Source organism: Hippocampus comes, unplaced genomic scaffold, assembly GCF_001891065.2.
Source record: "Hippocampus comes isolate QL1 unplaced genomic scaffold, H_comes_QL1_v1.1 scaffold159, whole genome shotgun sequence".
In the NCBI taxonomy this organism is placed as follows: domain Eukaryota; kingdom Metazoa; phylum Chordata; class Actinopteri; order Syngnathiformes; family Syngnathidae; genus Hippocampus; species Hippocampus comes.
In genome coordinates, this window is record NW_017805742.1 from 1611254 (window position 1) to 1632614 (window position 21361).

Sequence of the window (21361 nt, forward strand, 5' to 3'; positions counted from 1 at the left end):
CAGAGCGGCGCGACCAGCAAACAAAAGACACTCCGTGGCTGAGGAGTCGAAGAAAAACCGACAAGAAGAATTCACAATTCACAGCTTGGCGAACAGAGGTACCACAATGCAGCAAAAACTCTTTGGACTTCAGCATATTGTTTTTTTTTTTTTTTTTAAATCATCACTAGTGTGAAGCGGGCTACAGCAAGTTTGGTCGAGCCGTGTCTTTGTCCACGCAGGCCATTTGGGCTCATTGAGTGTCTCTCGGCTCCTAAGAAACGACCCTTGCTTTCCTTGTGTGCCCACGCATTAAAAAGAGACAAGAAAAACTGTTGACGGCCATGTGCCCTCCGAGCTATTTCCGAATCTGGCGTGCTCGGGCGTTTCGAACAAATGAATTGGCATTTTTTTTTCTTTCGTTTGTTTGTTTGTGCGAGCGCCACGCGGCGGCACTCGAAATTGGCGAGTAAGGCGTTTCGTCGTCTGCTCTCGGAAGAAGGGGGGAGGCCGGCCAGCCGCGGGCTAATCGCTGTCCGACTTGGCGTCCTTGGCCGAGGCGTGGTTGTACAGTCCCTGCGCCATGAGATGCAGCGCCAGCGAGTTCTTGCTGCCTGTGGCCTTTTTGAGTTTGGCCCGCTTGTTCTGAAACCAGATTTTAATCTGAGATTCGTTGAGGGCGAGTTGGCGCGCCAGCTCCCGCCTCCGCTGCTCGGTCAGATAGCGCTCGCTCTGGAACTCGGCCTTGAGCCGCTGCAGCTGCTCCGCGCTGAAGGCCGTCCGGGGTCGCTTGTCCTCTTTCGTCGGGGTCCGGGCCCTCTTCGGTTTACGGGATCTGGGCCCTTGGGTTGGGGGGGGGGCATAAATGGGATACAGTCAATGGTTTGCCTCCCATTCGAGCTTTCGCTTCTCTATTACGGGCCGGACGCCGAACTTGACCGCGCGTTTTTCAGTTTCTGCAACGCCTCGAGGCCTTTGGAGTTCATGTAGTTGCCGCATACGGCCATGTCCCCAAATCGATGTACTTCAGATAAATAAACGCCGGCTGCCACGATCAACCGGTCAAAAGATGACACGAAAACGTCCCGGTACTTTTTGTATTCACGTCCAAACGGCCGAAGGTCACTTTTCATCCTCCTAAGGAGAAGCCACTTGCGCCATGACGCGAAACGCGACGATCCAGTGAAACAAATTCCTTCGGGTCATAAAAAAAAAAAAAAAAATCCACAAACATCGCGCACTTTCTTGAGTTTTTCTTCCGCAATGGGGGGCGGTCGCAGAATCAACCGAGAACGGTACCGGGGTGGCCTGGTGCCAGGTGTCTGCGTGCTGCACCCTCGGGAGGGGACCGAGGCGCCTCTTTGCCTCTGCTCCCCAACTCCGACATTGTCATCTTATTTCCTAAAAAAAGACACGAGAAGCTCGTCTTTTTCAACTCTTCGGGAGATCGACGTGACAAATGAACGCAAATCCACTTAGCGCGTCTCTGCTTGAGGTTTAGCTCCAAAGCGCCCAAATATTGTGGGCCTTCATTCAATTGCCATTACATTGTCCAAAATCAAAAAGTCTGGAGGCTCATTAAACGGCAAATGTGCATGCTTAGTAGGACAACAATTATTATATATTTTTTTTTGGGGGGGGGGCTGCAGACCATTTAGAATTAAAGTGCATTTAGGAAAATAGAATACATTATATTTCTGTGACGTCAGGTCGTTATTGCCCATTCGAGGGTCTTTTGGAGAGGCCGAATGCAGACCCCCCCACCCCCGGTCCTCTTTTTTGCGATTTCCACCATCAGCTCGATGGAAACTTTTCTTGCTTCGAACGCCACATTTTCACATTTCCAAATTTTCTGGGTCTCTGACCTTCCACGACTATTTCTCAGTTGTCTCTTCGCGTCACTCTCTGAATATTGCGGAGGGGGTGGGGGCTGTCCACGAAATTTCACATATACAATCCAGAAAGAAAGAAAGGAAAAAGTTGCATTTCCAATATTCGGTTTGATTGTCTTCGAGCGAGGAACGAAAAAGTGGCGAAAAACGACATCTTTTTTGTTGTTGTTGTTGTCCCCCCCACCCGGATTTTTGCCTCCAACATTTTGGTTCAGGCGCGCGCATCACGGCAAATACTTGAAATTATTTCTCCAGAGTTGCACATTGAGAGAGAGTTGAGATGCGTGTGCACGTTTTGGCCTTTTGGCAGCTTTGTGGCCTGCGTTTCGCATCCAAATTGGTCTGCGACGCGGGCCTCGCCGCTCTCACTTTTTCGGCAGCCTCCATTGTCAAAAATATGCTAATAGAATATTAACAAAGAAGACTTGGGAACAATGGCGTTCAACTTGGTTTTACTTCATTTCCCACATTTGGACGTCTTTTTTTCGCCCCCCACGGCACATTCTTGTCCAACTTTATTTCCAGGAAACGACTGTAGGTAGAAAAGCGTCGAATTTTTCAGTGACGCATGAGAAGTTCCCGACTCAATTGTGGGCGATTGTTCTCCCAGTTTCTCCCCATGTTCGAAAAGAAAACGAAAAAGATGGGGAGGCGCGAGAGTGACATTGGACTGCATTTCGTGTCAAGTCAGGTCTGAGAAAGAGAACCGTTGGCCGTCCGCTCGCCGCTTTGTCAATTGCGGGCACGAAGTCGGTCGGGGTGGCTGATTTGCCCTGACCAGTGGAAACAAATCGTTCCCAAGCTTTTGCTTTGGGCGCTGAAACTTCGGCCCAAGTTTTGGACGCTCTCGCGGAGGATTTATGGCCGCCGAGATGGCGGCAATATCTTTTCGAACACTCGAGCTCATTCGATGGCCGGCCTTTTTCGCTTCTCTTCTCGACCGAGATGTTGCCGGCGCGTGACTAACCTGACGACGGACGATCGGAGTAGCGGGTGCAGTAAACCCAGGCCGGCCACAGCATCTGTTTGGCCCCCTCGGGTGCCGCGCCGCTGGTCCGGGGGCTGCGGCAGCGGCTCCGGTCGTCTCCTCGGAGCTGCTCGCTTTCTTCGCCGTCTCTCGGCTCACCCTTCCGGCCGAGGGGATCCGGACGGCGGTCGTCGGACGGCGGCGAGCCGTCTGCTCCTCCCGCGGCGCTTCGCTGTCCGTCGGGGTTGGCGATTTTGGGCGCGCTTCCCATCACCTCTCTTGCCTCTCTGATCGGGGTGCCACCTTTCCTCTTGCGGCCAAAATCCGGCCTTAAAATGTTGTCGATGTAAAAGTTGGTGGTCCTGTGAGACTGCTGGTTGCCAGGGGGCAGGATAAGAGGCGGGATGGCTCCGTTTGACTCCTCGCCGGAGTCCTCCGGGTCTCGGCGAACGTTTTCGTCCATAATGATGAGAATGATGACGAAGCTTAGGCCTCCTCGGAACTTCTGCGACAAAGTATGATTCCAATCTGACGATACCTCTTGGTTGTGATATTTACACGATCTTGTTTACTACCGTCCCCCGCGCCCCCCAAAAAACGTTTTTAGTATAGTATATGACGACTGGTATCTTTTTTAAACGCTGTTTTTTAACGGAGAAAAATAATATTTTTTTTGTTTGTTTTTACGAGATCCCCGCGCACCTTTTTTGACGCGCTCAGCGTAAACCGTTCTGATTGAGAAGACGCTCAAATACTTTCATGAAGGCTTTGGTTCTAATTTCTGATTGGCTGGGAGCCGCCGTACTACGCCGCGTTTGACACGTGCCTTGGACCAATCGAGATTCGCAGATCTTGTCACGTGACGTTACCGGAATTCCTTCCAGGCCGAATTGGTCCGGCCCATACGTACGTGCTGCGTTCACTTAAACCCCAAAATGTCACTGCTCTTAACTTGAATAGCAGACTGACTAAATAATAATGTGTAGTAAAACACACACACACAATATCCACAAACGACAGTTGGAAAATAAAACACACTTTAGCTCAGTATTGCATAGCAAAAAAAAAACAAAACAAAACAAAAAAACAACCAAACAAAAACGAACTAACCCAAATCGATATGTTCATCGGCGGATTTGTAGGAACTGTCATCATAACCCATAATGATTTGTGTTTAATGCTCATCTCACAGATTGACGTGTCCCCATATCACTACTGTTTAAGTATCTCAATTTGATGTCAAGGAGTCGTCTCAAAGACCAAATGCGTTGTGATGTTCTTCAAATTGCCGCCCAAAATGCACATGCCAATTCGCGTATCACAATGGCATTACAACATCACAATATAGGCCGAGAAACTTGCAGCATTAATTATTGGCCATTAGGAATGTAGAAAGTTAATGGGTAAACATGGGCGGAAACTGCAATTTGAGAAAAATAAGTGACATTTATATTCGTTAACTTTTTCATGCATATTTCCCATTCCACTGACGGAAACAAGTTTTTTGTTTTGTTTTGTTAAAGAACTTTGGAACATTGAAAATACAAATACTCACAGAGGATAATACAAATGCGGTAACAATATGTGAAGTAAACGAGGTAACTCGGCTGTAGTTATTTTCCAAGCCACAACACTACTTGGTTAAATGCTTTCGCACCCTGTTTCCGATGGAGCGAGCATGCAGCAGGGGCAACTGCACTTGTGCGCGCGCGCGCTTGCGTGCGTGCGTGCGGGTGTGTGTGTGTGTGTGTGTGTGTGTGTGTGTGTGTGTGTGTGTAAAATCCTTTGCGTGGACGAAGTCAACAGGTCAGAGTGGAATGGATTCAATACAAATAAAACATGACTGTGGACCACGTCACTCAGTAACCCCCCCCCCCCCACACACACACACACACACCAATGCTTGGGAGCAGCGAAATCGGATGATTCCTTTCAATTGCACACATTTCAAGTTGCCACATGAACGCGACCTTCATCAAAAGGAAGTTGTGAGTTTGGCAGCAGGAGTTTCAACTCGACGTTAGGGATGCGAATCAGACTGGAAAAGCACGCTCAACTGATTGGAGATTTGTCTCACTTGGAGACGTCAATGTATGAGGATCATTATTTTCCACTTTGGTGTATTGTGGTCACTCCAAGAAGAAATGGAATCATCACCTTTGTCACTGCCTTCTATCTGCTTTGATTTGCGTTTTTTTTTTAATGCTGAACATACATATTATTATGATTTGCACCGCATTATTGGACAGCCTCCAATTGTGAGAGCCGCGCAGGAAAAACAAATAAACTCGTATCTATACAATTCACGAATTTGTCGGCTGTTTTCAAAGACATCATTGGGGAATTGGACATCCATTTTTGCTGCCTCATGGTTGTTCACTTGCGAGCCTCAAATCGCTTCATGTTGCTCATGCTCATTTCCATTGTCCAAGTCTGACTTTGTGATCTCGAAGAGCCACTTATCGTTCTCCGCTGGGCTGATAAAGATGTCTCCTTTTCATATATTGAGCTTCTCCATTTGAAAACTTGAACCTAACGTCACGATATTCAGGGAGAAATGAACATCCACGTTACGGCGCGTTATATGTTAAGTCGCGTCTCGTCTCTTTGTGTGAAAACTTTGGAGTCCATCCATTTCCTTGTGTCACTTCTGGTCAGGATTATTTTTCAATTTGTGGTCAAATGCATACAAAAACACGCACAAAACCTGACGTGTTTTTGTTTGACACATTTCCCACGCGGATGTGAAGCCTCATGCTTGAGTCCAACTGATGCGTTTCTATCAAAAGAGCCACAGGAGATAATGTGAGGTCAAAATGAAATTGACCGGTGGCGAGGCGCCCGTCACACGGTACAGTTTGGATAATACGGTACCGATAACAGCCCGGAGAAAGATTTCCCTCGCGTACCCGTCAGAGCCGCTCATCGGCGATCTGATCCAAAAGCGTGAGCGCCTCCTCATATCCCATCCATCAATTCGACGCCGGTTGATGTGCCGTACGGAAGATAAGAGGTGGGCTTTGTGATCCTCTGAATGCTGCCGTCTCCTCCGTTGTGGGGGTGCCCACATGCGAGAGCAGTCAAGAGACAAAGCCGGAGGTCAGCCGGTGCCATCGGCTTCCCGTCCGCTTTACAAAACCTCCCGGAGGAGGAGGAGGGATGAGAGAGGGCACTTCCCATTCCGCGCCGTGCCTGCCATGCTTTGAAAAGTGTGCAGGATTATCGCAGGTCAACATGGACGCGTTTGTCGCATCTCAGCCTGCGCGCATCACGTTTATTGGCTGTTGCGCAGAAGACTGGCCGTCAATCAAACAAAAATCGCCCCACTGTTTCCTTTGTAGGACAGTCCGAAGTATTGCATCGGCCTGCGATCTGTAAAAAACATCCAACCTGAACGTGTTTTTGTACGTCACCTTGGCCTTCATTCTACTTTGTATGAAAGCTTCATTTGACTGACAATGGATCAGAAATTGGTGAATATAGAAGCGGAATTTACCGTTGTTACCGATGAAATACGACGACAGGTGCTACTCGCGCGTATGGCAATTGCATCAAACTCGAAAATGTTCTCGCTGAAATGGCCTCAGGTTACTGTAAATCAACCCGAACATGGCAGCATGGAATAAACGAAAACTGGAAGCCGGTACGCTTTCGAATCTTTCTACTGGGAATACGCCATGAGCGGCCGTACGTAGGCCGTTCACATGTTGTCACACATAAGAAGGACGTCTCTATCAAGGCTCCGGCGTGAGCGGTTCTTTCGCATTCGTACGCCATGTGTCATTCCGGTACTGCGTCTAATGATGATTAGTCAATGGAGTCGAGGAGGTGACACGATGGATTTCACGTCCTAAAGCAAGACGGTAATGATAGGTGATGTGTCGAAAGGATAATGTCTCCATTTCACACCTGCAAAGTCAACAGGTGACATATCATTAATGTGACTGAGAGAGAGAGAGAGAGAGAGAGAGAGAGAGAGAGAGAGAGAGAGAGAGAGAGAGAGAGATCTTATCCAATTATTGCTCTCAATTGGCTGCGGCTCACTTTGCCACTCAAGGTTTTAAGAAAGAAAATTAAAAGAGAGAGAAAAAAAAACATCCACAGAAAAAAAAACATGGCTGGTGTCGAGCTGACACCACCGAAGAGGCTCAAAATGTCCTGACGGTTCAATCTCCATTTTCCATGTCGTCACTGAGGAGAAAGGGTCGAGGGGAGGAAACGGAGTGAAGGAGAGCGTCAATTAGCTGTCATTTAACAACATACGAGAAAAGCTCTAACATCCTTTTCTCAACATTTCGTGAGTGCGGGCAGATGCATACGAGCGAAAAGGCTTCGAGTGGAAGTCAGAGAGCGACCGACATGCGACACCGTCGCCTTTTAAAACAGTCAAAATGTCATCCAAAACGGTTACAACTATTGTGCGTAACAGAGCGATTGTTTACAATGTAATTTTTTAATTCACTGAAATCGCAAAGAGAATTTCACAAAAAAAAAGTCCAAACGATGACCCATCTCCGAACCAGCGGCGCCCCTCTTTTTTCAACAAGCCTTTTGCTAAAAGGAAGTCAGCGTCGTGGAGATGTCTTCAAGTCAAATGAAGTCCTCCGTGAAGAACAGTACACTTGATGGAAGGAACCTTCAAAGTGAATGTCAATGTCTTTCCACCGTAATATTACAATGAATGGGATTCTGTTTCTGTGTACTGTATTTATGGCCTCGATCATCCAGTCTCATCCCACCAGGGCGGAAAGGGTTACTGTCAAATAAGACAAAACCTTAGCCTGTACAAGACAGGGGTGTCGGCTATTTCTGAAGAAAAACACTCACGCTCTCGAGAGCCACAAAATGTTTTTGACCGCTCAGAGTGACTGCAGCGGCTACCTATTTTAGGGGGGACTGAGTTGATGCGCCGAGCATGAATCGAATAACTCATTTCGACTTCGGCCCTTTGTTGACAGCACCCCTCTTCATTTGAGGATGACGTAGTCCGTGGCGCGCTCGGCGATTTGGCGCTAGCGAAGCCCGGGTCTACTCCAGTAAGCCCGCCGCAGCCACACTATCGTCTCGTTTTCAAACGCGTCGCCCCTCGACTTGTCTAAATGTTTCGTCATATGACCTTAGTGGACAGTCATGTCTGAAGAGGAAAGTAAGGTGGTTGGTGAACTTTTTAAAGATGTCAAATTCTACGTGGTTGGGGACATTGACCCAAAGGTAAGGCTGGCTGGGTGTTAGCTTCTCTTAGCTAGCATGCTAACTTGTTAGCACCATTGGATCGCCATAGGTTTTGTGGTACAAGCTAACAAGCTGGCTAGCAGGCTGCCAGGCTCAACTCGAAATAGCGCCCTTGCTCTGGCGAACATTTGACCGAATGGGGACACGCGAGACTCTTTCTATCACGGCCTATGCCTTCCGAGTTCATATGCTCTCGCTCATAACAGATCGCGTGAAGAACTTTGCCCCGAGCAGCGCTTTCCGTAGTCGGATTTCAGGCGCACTTGAGTTTCCCACTCGCACCTTACGGTTAGCCACTCGATGATCGCGGCGGTTTATAATTCCATCGTATCGCGGTGCAACAATGCCCATTAAGTTCATTTGGTCTACCTAAAGGGTAATTAACGTCGACCGCATCGCATTGAGCCGCGTTGAAGCATCAAGGTGAAGAACTCGGACATGCTGGCCAGTGTTGATTTGCAGCAACCTGTGACTGTCAACATTTTACTCGACCGAGCGTCCACGGCGTCGCACTTGCTGCCAAATCCTGAACCCGTTGCCCCGCTTCGCCAAATCATCGTTTCGTTCTTCTGAAGTCGGTCGTGCAAATGAAATAAAGCGGGCGAATGCAGTTTTGGTGGGAACGATGATGACGACGTAGGACGTCACGTGGGCGCGCTTGAAGCTGACATTGAAAACAGCGTCTTGTGCCCAAAGCATCATTGGACCGGCTGAACTATAATTATTCCCGTTTTGGTTGATGCAGCCATTGTTTGCGCTCCTGATATTGTAGGTGGTGCAGCTGTTGAAAGATGGCAAAGGCAAGGAGGTCTCCTACAATGCTCTGGCCACTCACATTATTGCGGAGGACGGGGACAACCCAGAGGTGGGGGAATCTCGCGAAGTTTTTGACCTGCCGGTGGTCAAGGTAAGAAGCCGGAGCGTTTCCTGGGCGTGGGGGTGGATGCTTGTAAGCACGCTGCTGCAGTGGCAAAATGGAAAAGAAATACCCAAATCAATACAAAAGTCTTGAATTGGTGCCCCTGATACGATGCGCCACCAACTTCACCCTCCTCGTTTTCGCTGATCATGAACATCATGCATCTCCATCGCGGGCTTTCCCCGACTAGCCCCTTCATGGATGGATGTTGTTATTTGATGTTTTTCTTTGGGGGGAAAAAAAAAACGCCACAACCCTTCGCTTCAGCTTGCGGCAAAGTCTTGTTGACGATGCTCTGGCGATTTCAATGGCACGATGAGCTCATCAGAATCACTTGTGTTTTCCAGCCATCCTGGGTGATCCTCTCGGTTCGATGCGGCGACCTTTTACCGTATCCTTCTGAGAGGCGGCATTTTAGCAGATGATGTGTTTCTTGATGTGGGCGCAACATCATTTTCTGGCAATTTCACGGAAGCATGTTGTTGCATGTTGATGTTTTCATAACCAGTAATGCCCGCAGAGTCACAGGGTTCTCTCCAGAATCGGGACAGATCTTCTTCGGAGTGACGGCCTGTCTTCCTCGTGTGAGTGAATGCGGAACGTACACATTTCCGAAACGGGGCGGAACCTTGAGGGCTACCTTTTGGATGAAACGTAGCAGATTGTCAACTGCTTCTTTTTCCACAGCTTCCAGATGACCTCAACGCGTTGTGGGCATACGTCACCTTTTATGGGGGAGAATGTCAGCTTAACCTGAACAAAAAAGTGACTCATTTGGTGGTGAACGAACCCAAAGGGGTACGTTTTACTCCACACCTGTTTGCTTCATTATGATCGTGAGCTAAAACGGCAAAACCGGTTTTAGTGTCGCAAAGACGTCCCTGCATCAGACACCTGCGTGTTTTTCTTTTCACTCCAGGCCAAGTTTGAGTGTGCCCTCAAACACCCTGCCATTAAGATCGTCACTCCAGACTGGATAACAGATTCCGTCAAAGGTAACGAACGCTCGGGTCCTTCTTGCGCTAGGAAATTTTTCTTGTGATGTCAAAATGATTCAAATGTCTCCGATTTCCAATACAGCGAAGAGCCGGAACGAGGAAGCCCTCTATCACCCTCGACTTACCTATGTGCAGCCAGAAGAAGTGGATGAGAGTGAGCCCGAGTCCTACGAGCGGCGGTCCCATTCGGACGGAAGCTACAGCCCGCGACGCTCCCGCATGTCCAGCGGCGACTCGTCCCAAGAGTCGAGTCCCCGCAGACGACCTGGCCCCAAAAAACTCAACTCCATCTCCCCGTCGCCCCCGCGGAAAACCGAAGGTCGCGGCGAGCGCATGTTTGACGACTCTGACGACGACTCGTCCGCCGAGAAGGAGGGGACCAACCTCAACTGGACTCCGGCGGAAGTGGCGACGCCGACCCCTCCCTTCGCGTCGGCCGGCGCCAGGCGGCGAGGCGGGCCGCCCGGCACCAAGGACCCCGCGTCCTCCACCGCGGGTGGTGGGCTGATCAACCTCTGTGCCAGCGTTCCTCCGGTTCCCGGCAGCGGGCCCCTATCGGCGGAGGGCCGCGCCGCCGCTGCCGTCATCGGTCCAAGTGCACCGCAAGGTCAGTCTCTTCAGCTGTGCGTGGCCCTCCCCCCCGAGTCGCTACGGTCCAGTAAATGTCGTGGCCGCGCCTGCTCATTGTAGGTGAAAAACCCTTGGGAGATGAACCGACGCACGGTGAAATGTTCACCGCACGGGTATCATCGAGAGTTTCGCGCTGAGGAAAAAACCTCATTTGGATCGCAAATAGCACAGATTTACGGATGCATCAATACCTCGGCGTATGGATGTTTGCATTCATGCTCGTCTGTAGCGGTCGCGCGGGAAGGCGTCGTGTTTCGGAGGCTTTCCGGAGCGTATTTCCTTGCCGTTGGGAAAACGGTTTCAGCTTGCAGACGTTTGGATTCCCGAACAGAGTTTGGGAATGATTTCAGCTCATCAAGAGAAGTTCCACTCTTCTGCTCTTTTCCATCTTCATGGTGGCCCTGACAAGTTCGTGTCCTTTTCCAGCCTTTGCCGTCGTCTTTGCCCTTCGTTTCTAGCAAACTAAACGGCAAAGTTGCGCAGTTTTGATACTCGGACCTGCATTCTGTGTTGTTCTGAGTAGCCGGATGACTTCTCCTGTGAATGATTTCTTCTTCTTTTTTTTAGGAGGTGTGTCGCTTCCCGACAGCCTCCCCGGTTGGAGCCCAGCGGCTCGAACCCTGCGCAACATTACCAACAACTCGGACATGCCACCCGCCATTCGACCCACCAACGTAGCGCATGTAAGAGATTTGAAAGCGCAGCCTTTGTTTTCTTCTTCTCCACGCGATTCACCTTTGCAGTATTCTTGCGATGGGACAACGGCTTGAGATTGAAGATGCTTTTCTTTGCCAGATTATCCAGAATCTGACCGCCAACCAAGGAAAGCCAATGGAGCACCAAACCAATCAAAGTCACGCTCAGACTCCAAACGCTGCCAATCCACTTCTGTTCGGTCAGTCCAAAATGGCGGGGCAACAACTCGCTGCCCAGCAGCAGCAGCAACAGTTAATGCAGCAGTCACACCAGACGGTTCAACAACAACAGCAACAACAACAACACCACCACCACCACCAACAACAACAACAACAACAACAACAACAGTTAACCCAACCGGCGCAACATCCCATGATGCAGCTCCAGCAGCAGCAGCAGATGATGCAGCTCCATCACCATCACCAACAGCAACAGTCACAAGTTGTACCACAGCAGGGGTTCTCCCAGTTGTCCCAACAGCACCAGTTCCTCCAGCAACAGCAGCAGCAAATGCACCAACAGCAGATGTTTTCACAGCAACAGCAACACAACTTCTCTCAGCAGCAGCAGCAGCTGCGGCCTCAGCCTCAGCAGCTCTTACGCCCTGGTCTTCAGCAGCTGCAGCAGCAGCAAGCGTTGCAACAACAGCTCCAGCAATTCCAGCAGCAGCAACGCATGCAGCTACTACAACAGCAGCAGCAGCAGCAGCAAAATCAGCAGCAGTTACACCAACAGCATCTACAGCAGCAGCAGCAGCAGCAGCACTTCTTGCAGCAGCAGCAACAAATCCAGCAGCTGCAGAATCAGCAGCAGCAGCAGCAGCAGGCTATTCAGCATCAGAACCAACAAGCCATGCAGCAGCAGCAGCAGCCGCAGCAGACTCTTCAGCTGACGCAGCCTGCTCATATCTCCCTGTTTGGACACGAGCCAGGACAAGAAAGTGAGGAGGAGATCGGCTTTTCATACTCCACATACACCGGCTTCCAAAGTTCAGCACTGAGCCATTTCCTTCAATTGAGCATTTAACAATGAATGACGTGACTCCTGCGACGTCGTGGGGGAACAAATTTTCCCGATCATTCGCCCATCTCTTCGTCTCCATGGTATCAATGGGCTTGTTTGTCTGTTCTTTGTTTCTTTTTCTCGTGTCGCAGTTCCCCAGGACGGCTTTTTGCTGGGATGTGTGTTTGCCATCGCCGACTACCCCGAACAGATAGCGGACAAACAATTGCTGGCCACGTGGAAACGGGTAAGATAACGCGCTTGCGCCCAAAAGAGCCGGTCCATGGCCAAGTCCTTCACCGCCAGCCATATTGCAGCACTTGCGACTTGTTGAAGACGCACAATGATTTTATCGCGGCACACCAACTGGAAGAATACGACTCTCGTTTGACCTGGGGGTTGGCGGGGGGGGGTGACTTGGCAAAAGCGAAAAGCCCCCACTCGCAATTGGGGGTTGAAGACTCGGGACTTGAATTCAGCGACTGTGCCGTGAGACCGCGATGACCGACTTGATTGTTCCCTCCCTCCACTTGAAGGTGATCCAAGTCTACGGTGGTGCCGTGGACCCCTCCCTGACCGGTCGCTGCACTCACCTGCTCTGTGAGAGTCAGGTCAGCAACATGTATGTCCAGGTGAGGATGCCTTTGGCCCTGTCCGCTTTGAGTATGGCGGCGGCACGTACCGCCTTTGAAGGGGCCTGTAATCTAATCGTACGCAACAAGATGTGACAGGCTTGTGACTTGACAGGCTGCTCAGCCTGTCAAGTTTTTTTTGGTCTTCTTTTTCAATTGTATTTTTTTTTTTTTTTTGACACCCGTGACATTTGGGTGGATTGCGTCCCTTTCCCTCAGGCCCTCAGAGAGGGAAAACGCTGCGTGACAGCCCACTGGCTCAACACGGTGCTGAAACGGAAGAGGATGGTGCCTCCTCATCGGACGCTTCATCTGCCGTTCGCCTTCCCTCCCGGAGCCAAGCCTTGCTCTCAACACGTATGCCCGACCACTCCCAATTTGATTCTCCCAACGGGCACCCGTGACGCCGTGGACATTTTTTCATCCTCAAAACATTGTCGCGGTTCACATCCGTCCGTTTCCATTCTGCGATGATCGGCCATCCAAACTCTGCACGTTGAAGTCGCGGCCGCGCAATTGCAACTCGCCGTGACTATTTTGTCCTTCCGCCATTCTACGAGGAGTCACCTTGATAGTCATTCAAAGCTCCCGCCAAGCCCCGGCCGGGTGCACCTTTCCGTGATTGAACAAAAGTGAAACACAATTTGGGATGGATCCAAAGAGGAGTCTCAACATCAAAGAAAAAACGCTCGTCCCCTTTTGCCACTTTCTCGGTAACATCTGATCGCAAAAGTCATCCGTTCCAAAACATGACGTTTTAAATACTGAATACGACGGCGCGTCAAGACAACTCGACATCGGCGATGAGAGGCGACCTCTGTCGGCTCAAAGTCGGGCTCCGTTCGGGTGGTCGGACGTCGTCATCAGTCTGCAAACGGGATCGGCTGCAAATCGGTTTGGAAGTGGATGGACGGTTTCGCTTTGTATTTCAACCGTGTCGAGGGTGCCTGCTTCTAGATGGACTCCGTCTTTCCTCCTCTCAGATTCTATCGGTGACTGGCTTTGTGGATGCCGACAGAGATGACTTGAAGTTGATGGCTTACCTGGCCGGCGCCCGATACACCGGCTACCTATGCCGCAGCAACACCGTCCTCGTCTGCAAAGAGTAAGGAGGGTGACCGGGGAGACTGCGTCAACAATCCCTTGAACTCACGACTGCTCGGTGTCGCGAATCAAGCCAAAAGGCCGCCAATCGCTGGCCGTTGAAGGGGCGTCCCAGTTGACAGATTTATCTGGGGGGGGGCGCATCAAGTGTTGTAAATTTGTCTGCATCTGGTAATTTGTCTCTTCCTCTCCAGAGCGGCTGGGCTCAAGTACGAAAAGGCCAAGGAGTGGAAGATTCCGTGCGTCAACGCTCAGTGGATGTGCGACATTCTCCTGGGCAACTTTGAAGCATTAAGACAAATCCAGCACAGCAGATACTCGGTTTATACGCACCCTGAGCCTCTGGTGCCGAACCTTCAGCTGGTGCAGAACCTGCTCGGTGGGTAGTGGTCGGAGCGCTTGGGCTTCCTGTTGCCTGGCAGGTCCATTCACCAGCTTTTGATTTGCGCTTTGATGCAGCTCCTTGGAGAACACCAATCAAAGTCTCTCAAGAAGCTTTAGCGGTGAGTTGGGCGCGGCGCACTTCCTCTGACCGGCGCTCGCTTCTCACGTTTGTTGCCGGGCCGCTCCAAGGCGCCGAAAGAGCGCCTTGCCTTGATTCCCTCGTCATCTTCTCCGTTTAGAACCTGCAGCTCCTCCAGAAACAAAAGCTGGCTGACTCCACCAACCAGCCGGCCAACAAAAAGGCCAGGTAAGACCTGCGCATTTCGCCGCACGCAGCTTTCTCGCACCGTCTCCGCTCCCTTTAAATGTTTTTTTTTTTTTAATAGCCAATCCTGATTGTGTGTGTGTGTGTGTGTGTGTGTGTGCGTGTGTGTGCGTGCGCGCGCTTCATACAGACTGGAGGAGATCCCGTCTCCCAGCAAGAAGCTTCCCCCGGAGTCCACTCCAAGAGTTATTTTTACAGGGTTCGAACCCACCCAGGTTCAGCAATACACCAAGGTAAACTGAGCACAAGAGTTCGGTGCCGCTTTTTTTCTCCATTTGACAGTCAACTATTTTTTTGGGGGTGGGGGGTAAAAGATTGTCGGTAGGTCAGGACATTGGGTGTCCTTCACGACGAATTGCCGCACCATGTCGGCTTCCCTTTTGTGGAAAGCAGATTTTGCTCGCGTGTCGAATCCCGAGCCTTCGCCGGGCATTTTCTGCCGGCGCTAAAGCCACCGAGCCGTTGTTCCGAGCCCGCACGTACACGTCTAACCGATGCCGCCCCCCGCACTCCGCAGAGGCTGCATGCTTTGGGCGGTGAAGTCGCCGAGGGCGGTCTGAAGGTGACTCACCTGGTGGCGAGCAAAGTCAAGCGCACCGTCAAATTCCTGGCCGCCATGTCTGTGGCCAAACACGTCGTCACCCCGGAGTGGCTCGAAGAGAGCTGGAGGACGCAGAAGTTTGTCGGTATGTCGGTGCCGACGTGACTGCGTGCGCGAGCGCGGCCAACTTGCACTTAGCTGATACGACGTGAGCGCAGCGTTGTGCCCCCCCGCTGCGGTTGTTCACGCACGAGCGTACTTGTGTCTGTGTGTTCCAGATGAGCAGAACTTCATTCTGAGGGACACCGAAGCGGAGGTCTTGTTTGGGTTCAGTCTTGAAGAATCCCTCAAGAAAGCCCACAACGCGCCTCTTTTCAAGGTTGGATGGACAAAAGTCTCGGGACAGAACCGCCTCATCGCACGGCGCCGTGCTCGTTGTCGGTGTCATTGTTTCGTATCTCTGGCATCGACGCGGACGCTGACTTTTCCGCTGCGCTATTGTTGGGAAGAAAGGACGACCGTGCGTTCACACTTGCAACGTTTGCTTACCTCGCCGCCGTAGGAATGGAATTCCGATTTTGGTGGCGTCGCGCTTCAGTGTTTGGGTGGCACCGTTTCCCCGCAAAGATGCATTTGTGTTGGCTTCACATGGAAGACGGCCCGCAATGGTTGGGGAAAAAAATCCCACCAATCCCAAAATGGAATTGTCATGCTTTCGGAAGATAGTTGCCAAATGACGAGCGCTCGTTTCGGCCCGAACATCTCGGCATCCGAAGTGGGCAAAATATCAACGGGGCTCCCCGACCGCCCTTGACCGTGTGCTTTTCTGTGTTTGTGCCTGCTTTTGCTGGCACGTAGGGGAAGTATTTCTATCTCACCCCTGGAATGTGCCCCAGCCTCAGCACCATGAAGGCCATCGTGGAAAGTGCCGGAGGAAAGCTGCTCGCCAAGCAGCCCTCCTACAGGAAGATCATGGAGCATAAACACAACAAGGTGACCGTGGCGCTTCCTTCCATCCCTCCCCAACCCGTTGCACAAAGCCAATTGCAATGAAGTTAGCCGGCTGCGCTGAGTTCTTTGCCGTTTGACCCAACATGAGACTCGGCTTTGAGTCCGTTGTTTTTTGGTGGCTTCTGTATTTCTGTTGGTATCCACCGAGTAATGAATTGACTGATTGAATAATGACAAATGAATGGAAAATTCATTTATCAATGTAATGTTCGTTGTTCCCGTTTAGTCCATGTCCAGCGCTTTGTCTGTAGCAAGACTTGTTTTCAAGTGCTCGATTTAAAAAAAAAAAAAAAAAGAGTTGGGTGAAGTGCTAATTATTTTTTTTTTTTTTTTTAAGTCTCAATATGATGAGAATTACAAAGGACATTTTGTCTTGCTGCAGAATCTCCCAGAGATCGTCTTGATTTCCTGTGACAACGATCTACATCTGTGTCGAGAATACTTCCTTAAAAACATCGGTAAGGTCGACGGGCGCACGCTGCACTCCTCAAAAATGGGGCCCATTCATGCAAGGATGTAAAAAGGTGTGTGTGTTGACTCTGCAACGCGTGTCTCCCTCCCTCCCTCTCTCTCATTCAGATGTCCACAACGCCGAGTTCATTCTGACCGGAGTGCTCACCCAGAAGCTCAATTATGATTCATATCCTTTTGACACTTCCACAAAACAATTTGAGCCATTGCATTAAGGGCTCCTTTTTTGTTGGTTCCAACAACCAACCCCCCCTTGTTTCCTTGACGGTTGACACGTATAAGTTCACTTGATGAAGCGCCGGAGACCTGGAGAAGAGGAGCGACCAGTGTCTCGCCACATGGACTTTTCTATGTTTTTACCTTTTGTGCAGAGATAGCCAGTCTTTTTTTTTTTTCCTTTTTTGTTGGTTCCAACAACCAACCCCCCCTTGTTTCCTTGACGGTTGACACGTATAAGTTCACTTGATGAAGCGCCGGAGACCTGGAGAAGAGGAGCGACCAGTGTCTCGCCACATGGACTTTTCTATGTTTTTACCTTTTGTGCAGAGATAGCCAGTCTTTTTTTTTTTGTAGTTTTGCTTACATGTTTCAGAATAAATAAATGGATGTTATTTTTGTCAAATGAATGTTCAAATGATGGCCTATTTTAAACCTTGCTCTCATTGTTCAATGTGTACAGGCGTCATGGTAAATACGATGCTCTTTTTGAAATAAAATGGCTCAATATTTGTGAAGCCGGTTCCCTTTTTCAACTCGCTGCGTGAGTTCCTCGAAAGTGACCTTGGTGTTCGGTTTGCGAGCGCCTCGATGTCTTCGGCTAGCCACGTGCTGACGATCCCCGCTCGTTTCCGGACGAGAACGACGGACCCTGCCTGCCGAACAAAAGCTTGCTCTCATTCCGAAGCTCTCCCTTCAAGGTTTGAGCCCCTAATTCCTGATAGATTTGATTTAATTAACCGTTCATGATGCTCCGGGGTGGTTCCTGGTGAAGTTCTAATTGCAGACTGTCAAGCGGGTGGCCCGAGGCCGTCTGGAGGGAAGGGCGAGGCGCTTCCCCGTCGCTCGCGGTGCCGCCCTCCAAACTGCCGTGGACCGAATTAGACAACCCGAGCCAAGGTCATGTGCTACATATCGTTTTATTTGAGCGTCTCTTCCCCGCGTCTTCCAAGGGGCCGCAAAGCTACGACTCGAGTTCGTCGACGATGTGGCCACATCGATCGTCACCGGACGAGTACACATCGACGCATCGTTTTTTGTGTTCTCCAAATCATTTCATACGCAAAAATCCCAATGGCCTTTGATTTAAAGACGTTTCACGTTCGTTAATGCTTCAACTTTAAGCCTTGAACGATGATGATTTGACGCAAGGCTTCGCCCTGGGATTGTACGTTTCAATGTGATTTTACTGCTTGATATATTTAAAAAGAGGAGCAACAATACAAACGTTCTGCAAATCACAGAATATCTTTGGGCTCGTTCTTCCCGTCGATGGTGACGTCGAATGAAAACATCCCGTTGTGTAAAGAGCACCTACACTCGTGTCAAATACTAATTAATCCCAATTCGAAATGCAAATCAGGAACATCTTTGATTAATAAGCGCTAAGTTCCTTGTTGGTTTGTGATGTCGTCCTCTGACGCTGCGGAGGGAAGGCAAGACACAAAAGTACCGGGACACAGACTCGATTTGTAATTAATACACAAGCCTCAATATGATGAGAATTACAAAGGACATTTTGTCTTGCTGCAGAATCTCCCAGAGATCGTCTTGATTTCCTGTGACAACGATCTACATCTGTGTCGAGAATACTTCCTTAAAAACATCGGTAAGGTCGACGGGCGCACGCTGCACTCCTCAAAAATGGGGCCCATTCATGCAAGGATGTAAAAAGGTGTGTGTGTTGACTCTGCAACGCGTGTCTCCCTCCCTCCCTCTCTCTCATTCAGATGTCCACAACGCCGAGTTCATTCTGACCGGAGTGCTCACCCAGAAGCTCAATTATGATTCATATCCTTTTGACACTTCCACAAAACAATTTGAGCCATTGCATTCAGGGCTCCTTTTTTGTTGGTTCCAACAACCAACCCCCCCTTGTTTCCTTGACGGTTGACACGTATAAGTTCACTTGATGAAGCGCCGGAGACCTGGAGAAGAGGAGCGACCAGTGTCTCGCCACATGGACTTTTCTATGTTTTTACCTTTTGTGCAGAGATAGCCAGTCTTTTTTTTTTTTTTTGTAGTTTTGCTTACATGTTTCAGAATAAATAAATGGATGTTATTTTTGTCAAATGAATGTTCAAATGATGGCCTATTTTAAACCTTGCTCTCATTGTTCAATGTGTACAGGCGTCATGGTAAATACGATGCTCTTTTTGAAATAAAATGGCTCAATATTTGTGAAGCCGGTTCCCTTTTTCAACTCGCTGCGTGAGTTCCTCGAAAGTGACCTTGGTGTTCGGTTTGCGAGCGCCTCGATGTCTTCGGCTAGCCACGTGCTGACGATCCCCGCTCGTTTCCGGACGAGAACGACGGACCCTGCCTGCCGAACAAAAGCTTGCTCTCATTCCGAAGCTCTCCCTTCAAGGTTTGAGCCCCTAATTCCTGATAGATTTGATTTAATTAACCGTTCATGATGCTCCGGGGTGGTTCCTGGTGAAGTTCTAATTGCAGACTGTCAAGCGGGTGGCCCGAGGCCGTCTGGAGGGAAGGGCGAGGCGCTTCCCCGTCGCTCGCGGTGCCGCCCTCCAAACTGCCGTGGACCGAATTAGACAACCCGAGCCAAGGTCATGTGCTACATATCGTTTTATTTGAGCGTCTCTTCCCCGCGTCTTCCAAGGGGCCGCAAAGCTACGACTCGAGTTCGTCGACGATGTGGCCACATCGATCGTCACCGGACGAGTACACATCGACGCATCGTTTTTTGTGTTCTCCAAATCATTTCATACGCAAAAATCCCAATGGCCTTTGATTTAAAGACGTTTCACGTTCGTTAATGCTTCAACTTTAAGCCTTGAACGATGATGATTTGACGCAAGGCTTCGCCCTGGGATTGTACGTTTCAATGTGATTTTACTGCTTGATATATTTAAAAAGAGGAGCAACAATACAAACGTTCTGCAAATCACAGAATATCTTTGGGCTCGTTCTTCCCGTCGATGGTGACGTCGAATGAAAACATCCCGTTGTGTAAAGAGCACCTACACTCGTGTCAAATACTAATTAATCCCAATTCGAAATGCAAATCAGGAACATCTTTGATTAATAAGCGCTAAGTTCCTTGTTGGTTTGTGATGTCGTCCTCTGACGCTGCGGAGGGAAGGCAAGACACAAAAGTACCGGGACACAGACTCGATTTGTAATTAATACACAAGCGCTTCATGTGAGATATTTATAATTACCTGCCCCCCACCCCCCACCCTGGAAGCAGCAGACACTTTCGGGCCACCAACTTCCTTCGTCGCTGTCCCGTCTAACTACAGGCTAATTACACGGAGGCGGGCGCTGGGATTCATGAACGCAGGAGCTAATTACGAACTCATTATCCATTTTCCCAATTACTGCTGCTTTCTTTCCTCATCACGTTTTTTAAAAGTGAGAGTTCCATATTCAAAGTGTTTAAGGCTCCAGCGGCCACCGCTGACCTACATCAGCTATCCTCCTTGCAATTGGTACGAGCGAGTTGCTCGAAAACAAAACGCCGATTGTGGTCGTCACCCACCCACCTTCAGGTTGAAGTGAACGATGAGAGCCGCCCCCCCACCTCCAGAGCCGGCTGTCATTTTCCTTCTCTCTCTCTCTCACTCTCTCTCTCTCTCCTGCACGGAGTGCACGCTGAGCACGCACTCCGTCGCGTCTGTGCAGCCACAGACAGACACATACCTGTCAACTTGTACGTTTTGCCCGTATTTTATACGTTTTTTTTCATCATTTCAAATCATGTACGGCGTATTACAACTTTGACACGGAAAAAAAAAAACCCAATTGTGAACCGATCTCACAAAGACCATTTTGGCTCAAATCCAGATCGCCTCACCTGCTGGTAGCCAACGCGACAATGCCGTCGTCGATCGCTATTATTGTCACGGCAAACCAGCAAAAGTAATCCTCAATCGTATATTTTTTTTCATCGCTGCGTACGGTAGGGTTGATGAAGCATGATGTGCGCATGCGCGGTAAGCCGTTGTCAGGGTTTTTGTTGCTTTTTAAGGGGAATCGTAATCATTTAATAAGGGCAGCGATTAGCCGAGGTTGACAGGTATGCAAAAGAATTTGACTTTCCCAGTTCCAACTCGTCCAGAGGATCATAAACACAACAACAAAGACCAAAATGGTGAGACAGAACCTGAAAAAGGTACCCAGGGAGTTGTATTTTTTCGGTGGGACTGTACTTGTAAAGTTGAGAGCCACTTCAGTCGAAGGTTTGTCATTCCTATTGGTCACCAGTAGACGGCGCCCTTACGTTTCGTAAAGACCTTGTCAACACCGTCGACGACGGGCGCGAGCCTCTTGCGAGTTTGCGGTCGAATTTTACAATTATTCTGACTGCTGTTAGCTGACATTGGAAAGCAAAATCGGGTT

At 49.7% G+C, this 21361-nt stretch overlaps 2 protein-coding genes across 3 annotated transcripts; one reads left to right on the top strand and one right to left on the bottom strand.

Annotated features, from left to right (window-relative positions):
- Nucleotides 1-16: 16 nt before the first annotated feature.
- Nucleotides 17-3554, bottom strand: LOC109524168 (homeobox protein engrailed-1-B-like). The gene is made up of 2 exons (XM_019883828.1): nucleotides 2839-3554; nucleotides 17-821 (listed from the first exon to the last, which is right to left on the bottom strand). The coding sequence occupies exons 1-2, from the start codon at nucleotides 3299-3301 to the stop codon at nucleotides 505-507; spliced, it is 780 nt and encodes a 259-aa protein (XP_019739387.1). The 5' UTR covers nucleotides 3302-3554; the 3' UTR covers nucleotides 17-504.
- A 4264-nt stretch (nucleotides 3555-7818) lies between these two features.
- On the top strand, nucleotides 7819-17183 carry paxip1 (PAX interacting (with transcription-activation domain) protein 1). Of its 2 annotated transcripts, XM_019883827.1 has the most exons (24): nucleotides 7821-8049; nucleotides 8843-8977; nucleotides 9337-9380; nucleotides 9510-9573; nucleotides 9677-9787; nucleotides 9909-9984; nucleotides 10070-10594; nucleotides 11185-11300; nucleotides 11413-11712; nucleotides 12004-12253; nucleotides 12468-12562; nucleotides 12852-12947; nucleotides 13167-13304; nucleotides 13931-14052; nucleotides 14246-14430; nucleotides 14511-14554; nucleotides 14675-14742; nucleotides 14891-14993; nucleotides 15278-15446; nucleotides 15580-15680; nucleotides 16160-16294; nucleotides 16695-16770; nucleotides 16892-16952; nucleotides 17059-17183. In XM_019883827.1, exons 1-24 carry the CDS (start codon nucleotides 7969-7971, stop codon nucleotides 17072-17074), a joined length of 3111 nt encoding a protein of 1036 aa, XP_019739386.1. In that variant the 5' UTR covers nucleotides 7821-7968; the 3' UTR covers nucleotides 17075-17183. The 2 variants fall into 2 exon arrangements, with proteins under 2 accessions (XP_019739385.1, XP_019739386.1); XM_019883826.1 differs by having other exon boundaries at nucleotides 7819-8049; nucleotides 11413-12253.
- The last annotated feature ends 4178 nt before the right edge of the window (nucleotides 17184-21361 follow it).